Raw genomic sequence first — 16,609 nt, 5'->3', positions numbered from 1 at the left:
TAAACTTTGGATATGATTCATTTTTTTGTTTCATACTCTAAAATGATCAAAAACCTTGGATGAACGGTGTGGATATAACAAATACATCATTTTGAGCCCCATGTAACTTTGATCTCCTTCGTATCAGCATCTTCGCACGACACGTACCCAATCCGCTTCCGGATCTCTTCATCTATCAAAAATGGCATTTTTGTTATTTTCTTAAATACGAGCTGCATTATTATCGCTTTTTTCAACCGAAAAGCGTGTACGTTTCCTTATATTGCTGAAAATCCATTAATTCATTTGATTCATTTGATATTTACTTAAATCACTCTCTCTCTCTCTCTCTCTCTCTCTCTCTCTCCAATCTTCCATGGCCATGATCACCGTCCACAAAACCCTAATTCTACTACTGCTCTTCCTGACCCAACTCACCTTCTCTTCCATAGGTAAGTGAAATCAATCACCAAAGCCTATTTTCATATTTCAACCTTTTTCTTTTCCTTGTACACAAATCAAGTACCTTCCTTCCCTACAAACCACACGTGTGCAACATCTGGTCCGTTCATCCCACACACATCACCCTGTATCTCTCTTCACCCAAAAATCACCCTCGTACACTGATCAGATGGGTCTTAAATATAAACCGTAGATCATTTTCACAAACCCAACTTACCCAACTGATGAATAAACCAGTCCCACCTGATGAATGGTCCAGATCTATCACACATGCTCTACAAATCTTCTCTTCATTAGAATCACCTTAAAATTTCTCTCTCTGACATACCCACATGCAGGATCTTATGCCGCCGTCGCCACCGTAACGCCCACCATGCAGAAAATCGAATTCCTCCCAGCTGAGTCAGCTCAGTACCGAGTCATGGAAAATAACACCAGCGACAGCAGCCGAAGAAGACTAGCACCATTCCAGCTATGCTTGTTGTGCAGGTGCTGTGCTGCGAATTCAGCACCGACCAACTGCGCTACGATGCCTTGCTGCTTCGGCATCGATTGTCAGCTTCCTGATAAGCCGTTTGGGACGTGTGCTTTCGTTCCAAAGTCATGCAACTGCACCTCTTGTGCCATGTGAGCTTCTTTCCATTCCTCCCAACTCAGTTTCCATTGATATGGGTACTTCAGTACTGAAATATCAAATTACAAAAGTTTCAATCTCATTAGAAGTATACACAAAAGATAGAAGGAGAAAGAAAAAAGAAAAAAGAGAAATGCTCCAATGCTCTCAGAAAACTGTAAGTTACAATGCTACTAGTTGCATTGGGACACTTAGAAAGTACAATCCATTGATCTAGACCGTTCATCAGGTCCAACGCAGATTTCATGGTCTACCATTTTAATACCATACTAATCTGATAAACATAAACCATTTGATCAGTAACCTTAAATATGGACGGTCAAGATCATTTACTCAAAAATAGGTTTAAGCAACAATTTGATCTAGGGACCGTCATAGATTGCTTATGATTCTACAGAACCACCTTTGTTAGGCAATCCTAACCATCCATCTATGGTTTGAGAAAAGTATGGCTATAGAAAATAAGGCTAAATCAAGGATGGATTGGACCATCAGATCAGTGTGATTTTTTTTGCATGTAGTCCATGAAATGTGTTCTAAACATAAAATGGACGGTTTAGATCGATTGATTAAACTTTCCAAGTGAACCGATATGCAGGTAGGAGCGCTATAACTTATAGCAATCTGAGAGTACTGGAGCATTTCTAATCTTATTACAGTGCATTTTTACAATAATTAATCACATATCTTTAAAGTAAGTGGAGTTTGGGAATGGGGTTGAAGTGTCCTTTTTTTCTTTTTCTTATTTTATTTTATTTTTGGGAATATTGTGACATTGGATTCTTGGATGTGTGTGCCTCATACCATATGCTTGAGCTAGAAATTATTGTTCTTACTATCTCTGAATTGATGTTTTTGGAGCATGTGGTGTATGCATTGCATAATGGAGATTCTCCTGTTGGGAATAGGGGCTGTACTCATGTGTTAGTTTTTCACCGTTTAAAGAATGCGGTGGCTTTTAAAACGTGCACAATGCGTATTTATATGGAAATCCACACCGTCCAAATTACTATCCCAACTACGGATGGAGTATAATAAGAAAAAATTGCACTGTGGATTTGAATGTCATGTGCACCGTTCACTCAACTAGCTGTGTGGCTCACTATGATGCATGTGTGGCATCGGAGCTGTGCATCATATGTGGGCCAGTATGAAAATGGGACACCCTAAAAATCAGCCGGACCGAAAATTCAGGTTGTCCACAACATAGGAAACTCCAAATCATGGCTAAAACATCCAAATTCCATGGTGGGGCCCAGCTGAGTTTTAGTATGGACTTATTTTGGGTCTGTCCCTTCATCCTGGTGGGGGACACGATGAACTGGTTGGGTGACATAAAAACATCATGGTCGGCCGCACAGACGGGTACCTACTTTGGTCATCCCCTTTTCAAAATTTTTCACCACCTGAGGTAGGAATTGGGTTATTTTTCATCCCAGGTCCTAACATCATGGGGCTCATCAGATGGACTGTTTAGATATTTGAAACACATCACAGTGGGTCCACTCCACTCTAGACCCTCCCTAGCGTGGACCTGCTGAAGCATACTGAGACGAATAAAGCGAAACACTCTAATCACAACAATCAAACCCAATCACAAAGACTCGAAATTTAATATGGAAAAATCTTTAAGGAAAAAAACCATGACATAAAGCGACAATGATCATTATAAAAGTAAAAATTATAAGAGATAAAAGAGAATACTCAATCCAAACAAACCTGGAATCTCCCTTATAGCCCCTGAAAACCTTTTTCTTCTTCTTCTCTTCCCCTATGCAAATGCGTCTTTTTTTCTCTTCCTCGGCCCCAACATTTTTTGATGACAGGAGATGCTGTTCAACTCTTGGGCCCTGTTTGGTTGCCATTTAAAATGAGTTCATCTCATAATTTGAATTAGCAATAGCAATGTATTACAGACCATAGAAATGATTAATTGATAATTTTTATGATTTCTAATGCATAATCACTCTTAACTAAAATGAGATGAACTCATTTTAAAGTGGCAAACAAAAGAGCTTTATGTTTATAATCATGCATTTGTTTATAACCCAAATTATTCTATACTAGCAAGGGTACATAACATGACCAAAATTCAGATTGTTCATACAATCCTGACCATGTAAAGGATGTCCTAATTGTTAAAGCGATTTCAGTGACCGTACACATCGATATGCATCGAATTGAAAGTGAGAGAATGTAAATTTCATCCTTACAGGTGGACGGAACCTCCTCCCATGCCAGTCCTGTCTCATGTGTTTACTATGCTCGGAACCATTTAAGGCTATATAAGTGGACCATCAACAAGAAATCAGGATGAATCATAACCATGTAAAATATATCTTAAGAAAATAGTGATGGGATTTTAGTGATGCATTAATATACCACATGCATGGAGTAGAAGTGAGTGGATGAAAATTTGGTCCTCTTATGATGATTTGAATTGTCCAATCATTATAAGGCTGCATGTATGGATCATGGACCAAAAATCTACATGATTGAATTTGGACCACGGAAAAGAAAAGAAAATTGTAACAATTATTCAAAGGCTATATCTTATAAATTTGAGCTTATTTGGATAGTGAAAAAATTTAAAGATTGCACAAAATAATTATTTACCTTGAATTAACCATAACTTTTTATCCGGGTATTGTTATGGGGCGCACAACCTATCAATCTTTACTGAAATGGGCCATCCGAGGTGAACCGACCCACAAAGTGGGTCACATCTGTCCGTTTCGTCAGAAAACGCGCATTTTCGGCTCAAAAACGAATTTTTAGAAAAAATTTACTATTTTTAGTAATTCCGATTTTTTAATATTTTTTAGAGTTTTAGATTTTCTTTCCTTTTAGAAATAACTTTTAGTTATACTAGGACTCTTCTAGAGAAAGTTTATTTGCAATTTTTATTTTTAGAAATTAGGCCTTAGAAGAGTTTTATTAGAATTAGGATTTTTATTAGAGTTAGAATTTTGCTATTTTTGGTAATTACGAATTTTAGTTTATTTTTTCTTTATTAATGGTGTAAGGAGACGCATTAGAGGATTATCAATTATTCATTAATCAATTTCGAATTTATTAGAATTTATTTCTATTTTCTACTTTCTTTCCTCGTGGATTCGAGAAGTCTCTGTGAGGAGTCTAGAGAAGTTCCGTGGATTCGGAATAGTTATCCTCTTGAGGAAGACGGTGCTCGACCTCACGTCCTCCCCTGCGTCAGTTTGGTATCAAAGCGAGGTTTCTCCTCGGATTGATGGCTTCTAACGACGGGTCGGGCAACAATCCCATGGGCGGTGCTCCAGGGAATTTACCTTTAACGGCGGTAGCTTTCGAAGCAGCACAGCGAGAGAATCGGTAAGCCATGCAAGGGCTGCAGGCTTCCATCGATCGTATGGCGGATAGTTTGGCGGAGGCCCTAAGGCAGATCTGTGTTCATGGTGGTGATCCACCATCAACAATTGCTAGAATTCGTAATCATATTGATCGTAGGGCGACGCTATCAGTGAACCACAGGATCACTCCTGATAAAGTGAGATCTAGCGACATGATTTTACAGCATCCTAGACGAGCCATTGATCAGATGGATCGGATGGACCAAGAATTCAAGATGAAAGTCGATCTTCCTAGTTTTAATGGTCAACTCTACTTCAAGGACTTCCTCGATTGGTTGCTTAAAGTCGAACGTTTCTTCGACTACATGAACATAATGGAAGAAAAAAAAGTTAAACTCGTGGCCTACAAGTTGACGAGCAGAGCTTTAGATTGGTGGGAGCAACTTTAACTCGAGCGAATGAGACGGATGAAGGCGCCAATCCGCATGTGGTCGCGGATGAAGAAGTTGTTGTGCATGCGATTCTTCCCTACCAATTACGATCAGGTATTATTCCAACAAAATCAAAATTATTGGCAAGATAACCAATCATTAAAGGGTTATGCAGAGAAATCCTATTATTTGTCGGCGAGAGGTGACCAAGTCAAAACGGAGTTGCAACAAACCACAAGATTCATCAGTGGAAAACATGTGACCCCTATGGGAACAGTGAGCCAACTCAAGACTTCTAAAGTGGAGGGACAATCTCTCATGACTGAGCAGGCCTTTGTTAAACAATCTGAGGAAACGGGAGACATATATGCAGTAGTTGAAGAGAAAAAATATGTGGAGCCTGTGAATATCCTAAAGGATTTGAAACCAGTATCGCAGGAGTTTAAGGGGGTTGTGCTCGATGAACTCCCTAATAAATTACCTCCCATGCGAGATATGCAAAATCACGTTGATCCCATCGCAGGGGAAAATCTGCTTAATTGCCCACATTATCAGAAAAAATATGAAATCTTGAAGACAGATGTGAAGGAATTAATCGCTATTAGTCAAGTCAAGGAAAGCATGAGTATATGTATCGTATCGGCTCAAAAGCTTAATGCCAAGTACAAAAAAAAGTCTAATGAACATCGGCGTCAGAAGTTATCTCAGACTCATGTGCCAAGTCTCTTGCGTAACTCGAGGACGAGTTTTTTCAAGTGGAGGGGTCTGTAGTAGAACCTGTCACAGACACGTTTCTAGCATGGTTGAGCCAAAAGAAGATGGACGTGAATTGACTATAACTTTTGATCCGTATCGTTACGGGCGCACAACCTATCAATCTTTCCTGAAATGCCATCTGAAGTGAACCGACCCACAAAGTGGGTCGCATCTGTCCGTTTCGTCAAAAAAGGCGCTTTCAGCTCAAAAACGAATTTTTAGAAATTTTTTACTATTTTTAGTAATTCCGATTTTTAATATTTTTAGAGTTTTAGATTTTCTTTCCTTTTAGAAATAAATTTTAGTTATACTAGGACTCTTTCTAAGGAAAGTTTATTTGCAATTTTTATTTTTAGAAATTAGGCCTTAGAAGAGTTTTAATAGAATTAGGATTTTTATTAGAGTTAGAATTTTGCTATTTTTGGTAATTACGAATTTTTGTTTATTTTTTTCTATATTAATGGTGTAAGGAGACATATTAGAGAATTATCAATTATTCATCAATCAATTTCGAATTTATTAAAATTTATTTCTATTTTATGCTTTCTTTCCTCTTGAATTTGGACCACAGAAAAGAAAAGAAAATTGTAACAATTATTCAAAGGCTATATCTTATAAATTTGAGCTTATTTGGATAGTGAAAAAATTTAAAGATTGCACAAAATAATTATTTACCTTTTCCATGGTAAATTGTCGGAATCAATTTAGAAAATGAAAATGGAAAATTGTTGTTGGATGATAATTACCATTTATTTTTCTTTATTTTATAACATTAGTCCTCTCAAGTGGAATAAAGCTCCTCCCATGACATTAATGAGTGTAACGGATTTGTAACGTGTAATACATTTATCATAATGCAAACCATTCTTGTTGTTGATATCTTAAATATGTTAGTAACAGGAGTCGGTCAATGCCATTGACAGACCACTCGATGCCATCGACAGATGCTCAAGAAAATTTGAAAAATTTATATTGATTGCTAGAATGTTTTGGTGTTGCTACTCGATGGCATCGAAAGAGTTTGATGTAATTGACAGATCCTTGATGATTTATTAATGCCATCGAAGGTCTCATCGAAGATGTGTATAAAATTGCGTAACTGCGTAAGTTGTTTCCTATAATTGTGTAAGTTGTTTCCTATTTCAATTGTATTACTATATATATATCAAGTGTAATTGGAATTTAAAAGAGATACAGAGGTGTATTAGAGCTTTCTAATTCATTCATAAGGATTCAAAAATATAACTAGGATTTATGGAAAATGATTCGAGGATTGTTCGAATTAATAAAACTCTTTCTCTTATAATTTCTTCTTTTATAGTGCATTACTTGTCACTTTGTATCATCGTTTTTTCTCACAGGAGTATTTTTTACGTAAAATTCAGATTATTCTTTATTGGACTTGGTCATGCAATTACGTAAACTTTGCTTGATTCGTATATGGGTGTTCCCGTAGTTTCCAACAATTCTAGCGTTGTAAGGCCACATAAATGGACTATGGACCCAAAATTAGAGTAACTTTTACAATTGTAACTTCCTAACCATGTAAAAGATGTTACAAAAAATCGCTGATAGGATTTGAACCATTGAGATCTTTGCTCTTGCTTGGGTGGTAGACTCCCGGGAGTTTCAACACTCGGTCAAGGGTTCGAGTATCCATAGGTGGTGAAAGCCCACGACGGCGTGAGTGTGTATGGGGTGTGTGCCCATGTGTTAAAAAAAAAAAAACCATTGAGATTGTCATACACACATGCTAGAAAAGTGTGAACCTCATTCAATGAAATACTATTATTGCCTTATTATCAAAAGTGGGCTATGTGTGCATGTTTGTGTGTGAACCCACATCTATGTGACCTAAGATCTTCATGCAATTTCCGCAATCGGGTATGAATTTTTCTTGGTTGTGTTCTACAACCAATCACCACATTAATTACTTAGTTGTCTTCCCTCAACATCAAGCTGTAGCGAAAGAGATGTGTGAGGCCACAAATGAAGTTTAGCGAAAGAGATGTGTGAGGCCACAAATGAAGTTTAGCCATTGACGCTTAAGCAATGATTGGATGCAAGCAAAATTGTGTTTTAAACAAATTGTCAAACACTAAAATTGGACTTTGACACATATGAGGAGCTTTAGGTGAATGGTTGCATATCTAGCACTTACGGCACATGTGTGACTTCACAATACATGCAACTCGTTTATAAGTTGATACTGGAATATGTGGCACAAGTGGAGTGTTTGAACATGGACAATCAAATAGTGATACAATGTGATAAATACGCAAGTAACATTATATTTCTATATGTATTAAATTAAATATAAGCTTTTCTTATCTTTATTCCACATTTTTTTTTAATTCACATATTATTATCTTTTTATTCCACCTAGTGAAAATAGTATATTTTTATATACTTGAGTCATCATGCAAATTGGGTTAGATAAGTGATAGATAGTTTATCTATCTATGTGGGACATGACTTTTCTTTCATCCAAACAGTCCATTAGATTAACAAATGATAATTTTTCTTACTTAACTTTCAATTTAATATCATGTACTTAAATTCGCCATGTGCTCTTTGATCCATGCCAAAAGTCATGGTTGAGAGAAGAACAGGTCCTCTCGATTGTTATTGACGGTGGAAAAAAAAAAGGAAAAATGGTTGCTTGTTAGAGATGAGAGTGGGACATTTCGATTGTAATTGATGGTTGAGAAAAATAGAAAATTGGTAGCCTGTTCGATGGGGATTAATTCCGTTATTTATGGCGCCCGAAACGCCAAGCTTATCAAGGAAGGGCCCACCAATTACAATTTGGTGGCACATCCAAACACTACCAGGAGGAAATGAGTTGTCAATGCCTGGACCAGTCATGATCAAGCCATTAAAAAAAAAAAAAAAAATACAAATAGCAACCAAGTGAAAGTAGCTTTGCGTGTAACCGAAGAGCACCACCATTTATGGTGCTCACGAGGAGCACACAATACTAGGTACACCATCAGTATAGTGCTCTGCACGTATACCCAAAACTGTGTACTCTGATGCATTTGAAGTGTTGCAGTTTACACCACAGCTGCCATGGCCCCAGGGAATCTCCCTAGATGCTTTTCTCCGACCTCAGCTGGAAAGCTGAAGAATCAAATTGGTTTTTGTAAGCTGTTAGCCATGAAAAATAGACATGGATTGCCTGGTGACCTGGCTCAACTCTGTGGGGTCCACCGTGATTTATGTATTTTATCCATGACGTCCATCCGTTTTAATATATTATTTTATGGAACTAAGAAAAAAATAAGATATATCTAAAACTCAATTGGACCACACCATGGGAAAAAGTGGGGATTAAATGCTTACTGTTGAAAACTTCTTGGAGGGCCACAGAAGGCTTGGATCAAGCCGATATTTATTTTTTCTCTTCATCCCTGTACATATGACCTTATGAACAGGTAGGATGGAAAATAAACATCATGGTGATCCCTAGGAAGGTTTCAATGGTGGCCATCGTTATTCCCATTGTAACTTGTGGTGTGGTCCGATTGAGATTTGGGTCAACCTGATTTTTGGCATCTTGGACTAAAATGAGCGGAAAAAACGTATGGATGGCATGGATAAGACATATACATCATGATGGGCCCCACAGCGTCGGGTCACATCCCACTGACCGGGTTACCAGGTAATCGCGACCTGGAAAAACCTGGACGGTCCGTCTCTTTCTTTGGTTTGTCTCATCCGCAGTTCACATTTCCAACATTTTGCAAGCATTTATGAGATCCAAACCGGTAAGCAGGTAATCTCAACTTTGGACGGTCCATATCTCAAAATTCACAGAGATTGGATAATCGTAGCCCTCCGATTGTATGCTTTTTAAATGAAAAATGGACAGTGAACTGAGTTCTAATGTAGACTGTTATTTTCTTTTACAGCCGTTCAGTTTGTTTGCCTAAAAGTCCTCCAATGAAGATTAGGTTTGCCCGGTCGGCCTGATTTCCATGTTCTGGTCCATCCAAGATATAGCCTTCCCGACCATCCATTTGGATCTTATACACGTGTGCCACGTGTACGAACTGATAAGCACTGGAGTCTATAGATTCCCATGAAAACAATGGCTCAGATGAACTCACAATGCCAAGACAAAAGGTCATTCCATTTATAAACCACTCGAACCAAATCTCTCTCAAATCTGGTGGGTGTTTGGCAGGACCGCACTATATCATAATATATGAAATTTCATTCTAATTGGATCAAAACACAAAAACAAATCATTGATCTTTTCCATCATTCAACCAACTGGGCCATCAGCTCAATAGGGCTATCAGTGACCCATGCCTCAGCTGATCAAAATTAAAATTTTAAACCATGCTATCCCAGCCTGACCAGATCAAAATCCGGACCACAATCCAATCCTAGACCATCAGGCCCAGCCATTCAAGCAGTTCAAAATCCGAGCCAAACACCAATCTAGGCCTATCAGGCCTGACCCAAGACCAAGAACCAGACCCAGCCTGACCAGTTCAAAATCTGAGCCAACCACCATTCCAGGACCAGCCCCTTGACAGCCCAACCATAGTTCAAAACCTGAAAAATCGTCGGACCTGTCCCGTCGGGTCTGTTCGACCCGAAGACTCGGATGGGTCCTAAATTGACTTGACTCAATATTTTAATAGGTAATTAAAAAAATATAAGTGGGGTTAATAAAAATAAATAAAACAATTACATATATAAATATATCCATTAAGGGCCTGTTTGGGTAGCTCATCATGGACCTATATAAATAATTCATCATAGGATGATGCATTATGCTAATGAAAGAGATTTGGAATATTAAGTTATCATGCATGTATGACGACTTACTTTCTTAATTTTTATAAACATAGTTTGAATGAGAAGCTTAGGTCATTCCGCATGTTACTTTCTCCCTTTCTCTCATCTAGCATCTCGCACAATCTCCCTGGTGGACCACATATATTGTATAGTCCAAATCAATGTCTCAACTTTAGTGATTTTTAAGAGGGATTGTCAATTAAAGGCAGGACGAAATTGGATCAATATCAAAGATTTAAAAAAAATGATTGAGCTGAAATTGGTGATCAAAGGTATGATTGGGTGCATATATATTGAAGATCAACAGTATGATTAGATCAATATCAAAGTTGAATGGTCTAAATTGGATAAAATTAGAGATGAATAGTATGTTTAATATTGAAGATTAATAGTCAACAGTACGATTGGACTGATGTGGAAGATGAATGGTCTAATATTGGTCCAAATTAACAATTGATATATTTGACTTATATCAACCCAATCAGACCATTCAGCTCCAATTCTAGCCCAATCAGACCGTTGATATTTAACACTAGCTCAATTGGATGATTGATCTTCAATTTTGTCTTAATTAGACCCTTGATCTTTAATATAATTGGAATTAGATTATTCTACTTCAACATAAATCCAATCAAACTGTTCATCTTCATTATCGGCCCAATCTGACCACTCATCTTTTATATTGGCATAAAAGGTTCGTTAACCATCAATATTGGCCAAATCAGACCCTTCATCTCCAATTTTGGCACAATCAGGCCATTTATCTTTATATTGATATTTTCTAGCCATTGATCTTCAATATTGACCAAATTAGGTCACCTTATCTTGAACTTTAGCCCATCAAAACCATTCATCTCCTATTTTGGCCCAATCAAACCGCTGATCTTCGATGTTAGTCTAGTTAGATCATTTATCTGACTTTGACTTAATTACACTGTTGATCTTGGATATCATTTGATTTAGACCATTGGACTTTAACATTAATCTAATCAAACAATTCATGTTCAATATTATTCCAATTGAACTGTTGATCTTCAATTTTACTCAATTGGACACTTTCATCTTCAATTTTGGCTCAATCAGACCAATCATCATTGACATCCGTCCATTTTAATATTCAAACTGATCTTGAATATTTTCTCAACAGAATCATTCATCTCTAGCTTTGACCAATTACTTATTTCAACTGTCAACCTTGTGGGGCCCACATTTGATCATCAACCCCTCTTGAAAAGTCACTTTTGATATGATGATTTTTAACCATTCAATAATTGGCGGAGAAACAAGCAATCAAAGGTGCACATGGAGGATCTTAGCAATATATGGGTATGATTTTATTATAATAACCTATAAAAATAATAACTAAACAAGAAAAAAATTTAAAATTACTTTTGAATTAATCTTAAGTGGGATAATCAAACAACCTACATTGCATTCGGAATTGAATGATTATCTACTTATAAGTAGTAAGAGATAATACATTAAAAAGATAGCATTTTAGAAAATTAATTTATGCCAAAATAATGCCTAAAAATTAAAGCTTTTGCCTATGGAATATTAGTAACAAGGCCATGCATCGATGCGGGTTATATATTTTCGTCAACTTAACTTGATCTAGTTTTGTATTGAATCAGAGAGTTTTATAACTATGATCCCAACCTCTTAAGCTTTTCTTTCTCTTGAGAATTTATTTAGAGATTTTTTTTTAAAAAAATTTAATTTTAAGCCTTTTTTTTTTCTTGTAATCATAAAAAAAAATTTAATTGCTGAAACAAAAAAATAGAAAATATGCATTATAAATTAGTAAATAAATAAAAAATTATATATAAAGGTATAAATGAATTATTTTAACTTGTAACCAATTTTTTGCATTAGGCTCATGGTAATTTCATGAAAAAATCTGAAAAGCTTTAAAAACTGCCGAGATCATTAATATCTCACGTGATGTCACTTTATTAATTTTTACGAGATTTTCAAAATAATTTGTCATATGAACTTTAATAATTGAGTAATTTTAGTCTAGAAAATGTCAAGCGCTAGTGAATACTTTAAGCTTATTGATAATGGTTAAGATAAGGAGGTGGAGAGGTTGATTGATTGATGGGATTAGCTGTTTTTTTTCTCTATTGGCTATGACCCAAGGTCCATGTCTTGGGTCCAAATCAAGCTCACCTAATTTGGCAACGGCGCCTTGAATGATGGTGATGGAACCTAAGGAATCCGTACATGTGAAAAGAGAGGTCCTAAATTACAAACACACCCTCCTTGGTGGGTGGTGTGAGACCTCAGTCTATTTTACATTTTACAAATTAAAAGCAAAAATGGGCCTCGTTAAATGCATCTATGCTTCTTATTTGTAAGTCCGCTTCTTCATGTATGTGCACATATGAGGCAATTAGATACATCTATATGGTGAAACATGCCACACGTTACACGTTACTTATGGGATCATGCTCTCTCTCTCTCTCTCTCTCTCTCTCTCTCTCTCTCTCTCTCTCTCTCTATATATATATATATATATATATAAACACAAATCTAACATAGGAGTATGGTATGTCTGACATAGGCAGAGTGAGGAGGGGATATAGAGAAAAGGGAGGCAAATTTGAATGGAAGAAATAAAAAAGTTAAGGCAAAGAGAAACTTGGGACTACATGTAGGTGTGTGTTATATAAATCTACATGCACACATAATGAGAGAGAGAGAGAGAGAGAGAGAGAGAGAGTTTTAAGAAGCCATCTCACTGTTTCCTAACATTAGCCTACATAATAGATGTACAGAGTTGATACCACTCGGTCATTAGGGTGGGTCCCACAAAGCCTTTGTTACAATGTCTTATAAATTAAATGCTTCATATAGGTGTGGATTACACGCGTAGGTTGGTGTAGGCTACTGAAATGAATGGAGTGTAATCCATGCCATCCCTTGTGTGGTATAAACCTAGTTGTTTTGTACCAAGCGATTGCATTTTTGTGATGAATTTATACTCTCTTAACAAATGTTGTGAAGAATGATTGGAAGGGTAAAATTAGCCAAAGCCATTAGTGATGTTTTGTATGCGCGCATGCTTGTTTATAATTAAGAAAATTTCCTAAAGGTCTATTAGAAGTAGGCAAAGTTTTGTATTAGTTCAGTTGTTATGGTCAATTTATTGGGACTAGGCTATCTTATATGAGTTGGATTAATTCAAAGAGTTACCCTTTGTCAAACACTTAATATGAGGATCATTCATCGCATGTGACGCATGTACATGCCTTTAATTTGGTACAAGTAGCATAGATATAGTACTTGAAAATGTATGATGGCACATGCGGCATGTGTAGAGCATTTGAAGTTGTATAATGGCCCATACAATACATGTCAAAAACTTGATGTTGTACGTGGCACATGTGACACAATAGGAATACACAACTTGGCTAATGTGGTGTGTCGGAAAAAGCACACTTGAAAGCCTAACATTATATATTTTTAACATTTAGATAAATGGTGGCGCACTTGTGGTACATTGGCATATGATGACCGATTATATCTGCGTGTGACATGGATAAGTATGAATGGAGCATTTGTGAAAGATAAAGACCAATAAAACAATAAAAACTAGAGACTAGAATATATTACTTTTTGGGTATGTGAGGCCCACATGTAGCAAATGCATGGATATGATTTAGCCCAGACAAACCTAACGGTTCTAGTAAATAGCTCCCGAGTGAAATAAGGTTTGCTAATTTCACCATTGCCCAACCAAACATAGGCGGACATTGATATAGAAATCATATGCTTGATTGACCATATATTTCCAATGGGTGCATTACACTATTTGGATCTTGAGGACTAAAAATCATACAATATAACACATCATGTGGGCCAGACAACACAAAAAGAAGGATATTGATATAGAAATCATATGCTTGATTGACCATATATTTCCAATGGGTGCATTACACTATTTGGATCTTGTGGACTAAAAATCAGACAATCTAACACATCATGTGGGCCAGACAACACAAAAAGAAGGATACATAGCTGGATAACATTGTTTTAACTTTCAATGTAGTTTGTACATTGTGGCCCACTTGAGTGGACAAGAAAGCATTATTTTAAATCATAAAAAAAGAAGTAAGATGTCAAAAATATTTTCCACATTTCCCAAAATTGGCAATATGCATATGGCATGACACCACACATGTCACGTACACCTGAAAAAGCATTCTTCATTTGATGGCTCACCAGGTTGTGGGCCCGATCGACTTAGCTGCGACCTAGAACGAGCGATGTGGGTGTTATCCTGACTGTGGGGCCCATTTCAATGAATGTGTTGTATATCTACACCATCTATCCGTTTTTCCAACTCATTTTATGGTAAAAGTCCCCAATGAAGCAGATACAAATCTCAAGTGGACCACACCACATGAAATAGAGGTGAATGAGTATTAAAATCATTTTGTGGGCATCAAAAGTTTTGGATCAAGCTGATATGTATGTTTTCCCTTCATCCACATCTGTGTGACCTTCTGGACAGTTTGGATGGGGAAAAAAATATTACACGGAAGTTTTTAATGGTCGACATTCAATTACCACTGTTTCCTATGGTGTGGTCCACCTGAGTTTTGTATAATATTCGACATCATGCCATTGTGCTCTTGGCATATTGGATGCATCATATGACCCTTTACCTAAAAGTGAGATGATTTCCCATTTTAGAGTCCTTTTTGAAGTGGGAAATGGGAATGCAATGACCAGCCATGAGATATATATATAAACGCACATGGAAATGCTCACCTGCGAAGTAGTTCGTACATACTATATATGAACTTTTTTGAGAACCTACTCTCTCTCTCTCTCTCTATATATATATATATAGAAAAAAGGTACTATATGCTTGACTGTATTATACCTTCCATCAGGTTAAGTGTTGGCGGCACGTTATTCGTAGGATGGTGAAAATTTTAAACAAATGCGGAGATTTTACAGGGAAATTAGAGAAACAAAATCGGTGCAACAGGTTATTAAAATATCCCTCCACCTCTCTTACGAGTAATTTCTGCGAAAGCATTGTATGCGACCTTAAAACCTTCCTAAGGCTCACTATGATGTTTATCTGAGATCCAACTTATTTATAAGTTAAGACATACATGAAAGAAGGGAGAACACAAATTTCAGCTTGATCGAAAACTTTTGTACCCCTTAGAAAATTTTAATGGTGGGCATCACTCTATCCACTGTTTTCTGTGGTGGGTACATTCCAACTTTATATCTGACTCATTCTTTGTCTCATGCCTTAAATTGATATCTCCAAGTGAATGGAGAGTATGGATATAACACATACATCATGGTGGGTCTCATAGAACTTGGTGATGTAACCTGTCTTAGCTAATCTGCGTCTAACTAGCGTTGGAGTCCATTACAACTTTTGATAGGATGCATATTGCGTCGCCTGGGCCGGTGGGGCCCACTGTGATGTAAGTGTTTTATCGATGCCGTTAAAAGGTTTTCTCAGATTATTTTAAGTTATTATCCTAAAAATGAGGTAGGTCCATAACTCTAGTGAACCACAATAAAAGAGGTTGTACTGATAATGACACTCATCGTTGAAACCTTTCTAAGTGCTAACGTTATGTTTTTTTTACCATCCAACCTATTCATAAGGTCATGTAAACGTGGATGAATTGAAAACACAAATATCAACTTGATCTGAAACTTCTCCAACTCGCAAGAAGTTTTTAATGGTGGACATTCAATCTCCACATTGTGGTCCACTTAAGCCTTAGACCTTCTTCATTTTTTTGTTCATTTATATTGAAATGATCTAGAAAATCATTGAACGGAATAGATAAAACACTTACATCACATTGGCCCCACGGAGCCCCTGCCCGCCTGGATTACCTGGGGTAGGACACAATCCGCGTTACACGGATTCCCTAGGAAAGCCTTTTGTCGGAAGTTCCTGCGCTGGGAACTTAGGTAGGCCCGAGGTGATGTTTTTAAAAAATCTACTCCGTTCATCATTTTCTGAGCTCCTTTTATGACATAAGGAGAAAAATTATCCATATCCAATACTCAGGTGAGCCAAAAACGTGAGTATTGAACCTCATCAGTTTAAATATTTGTGTGGCCATGGAAGCGTTGAATCAGGATAATATTTGTGTTTTCATTTCATCCCAATATGAATTACGTTTAAAACGGTATAGATGGCATATAAACATCAC

General features: G+C 36.9%; 1 protein-coding gene across 1 annotated transcript; it reads left to right on the top strand.

The window, feature by feature from the left end:
• The first annotated feature begins 270 nt into the window (after positions 1-270).
• Positions 271-1,913, top strand: LOC131253706 (uncharacterized). The gene is made up of 2 exons (XM_058254829.1): positions 271-431; positions 780-1,913. Exons 1-2 carry the CDS (start codon positions 356-358, stop codon positions 1,070-1,072), a joined length of 369 nt encoding a protein of 122 aa, XP_058110812.1. The 5' UTR covers positions 271-355; the 3' UTR covers positions 1,073-1,913.
• Positions 1,914-16,609: the final 14,696 nt, after the last annotated feature.

The sequence above is a fragment of the Magnolia sinica genome, chromosome 8 (assembly GCF_029962835.1).
Source record: "Magnolia sinica isolate HGM2019 chromosome 8, MsV1, whole genome shotgun sequence".
Taxonomy (NCBI): Eukaryota; Viridiplantae; Streptophyta; class Magnoliopsida; order Magnoliales; family Magnoliaceae; genus Magnolia; species Magnolia sinica.
The sequence above is the reverse complement of the archived record's forward strand: the minus strand, read 5'-3'. Positions and strand labels throughout refer to the sequence as shown.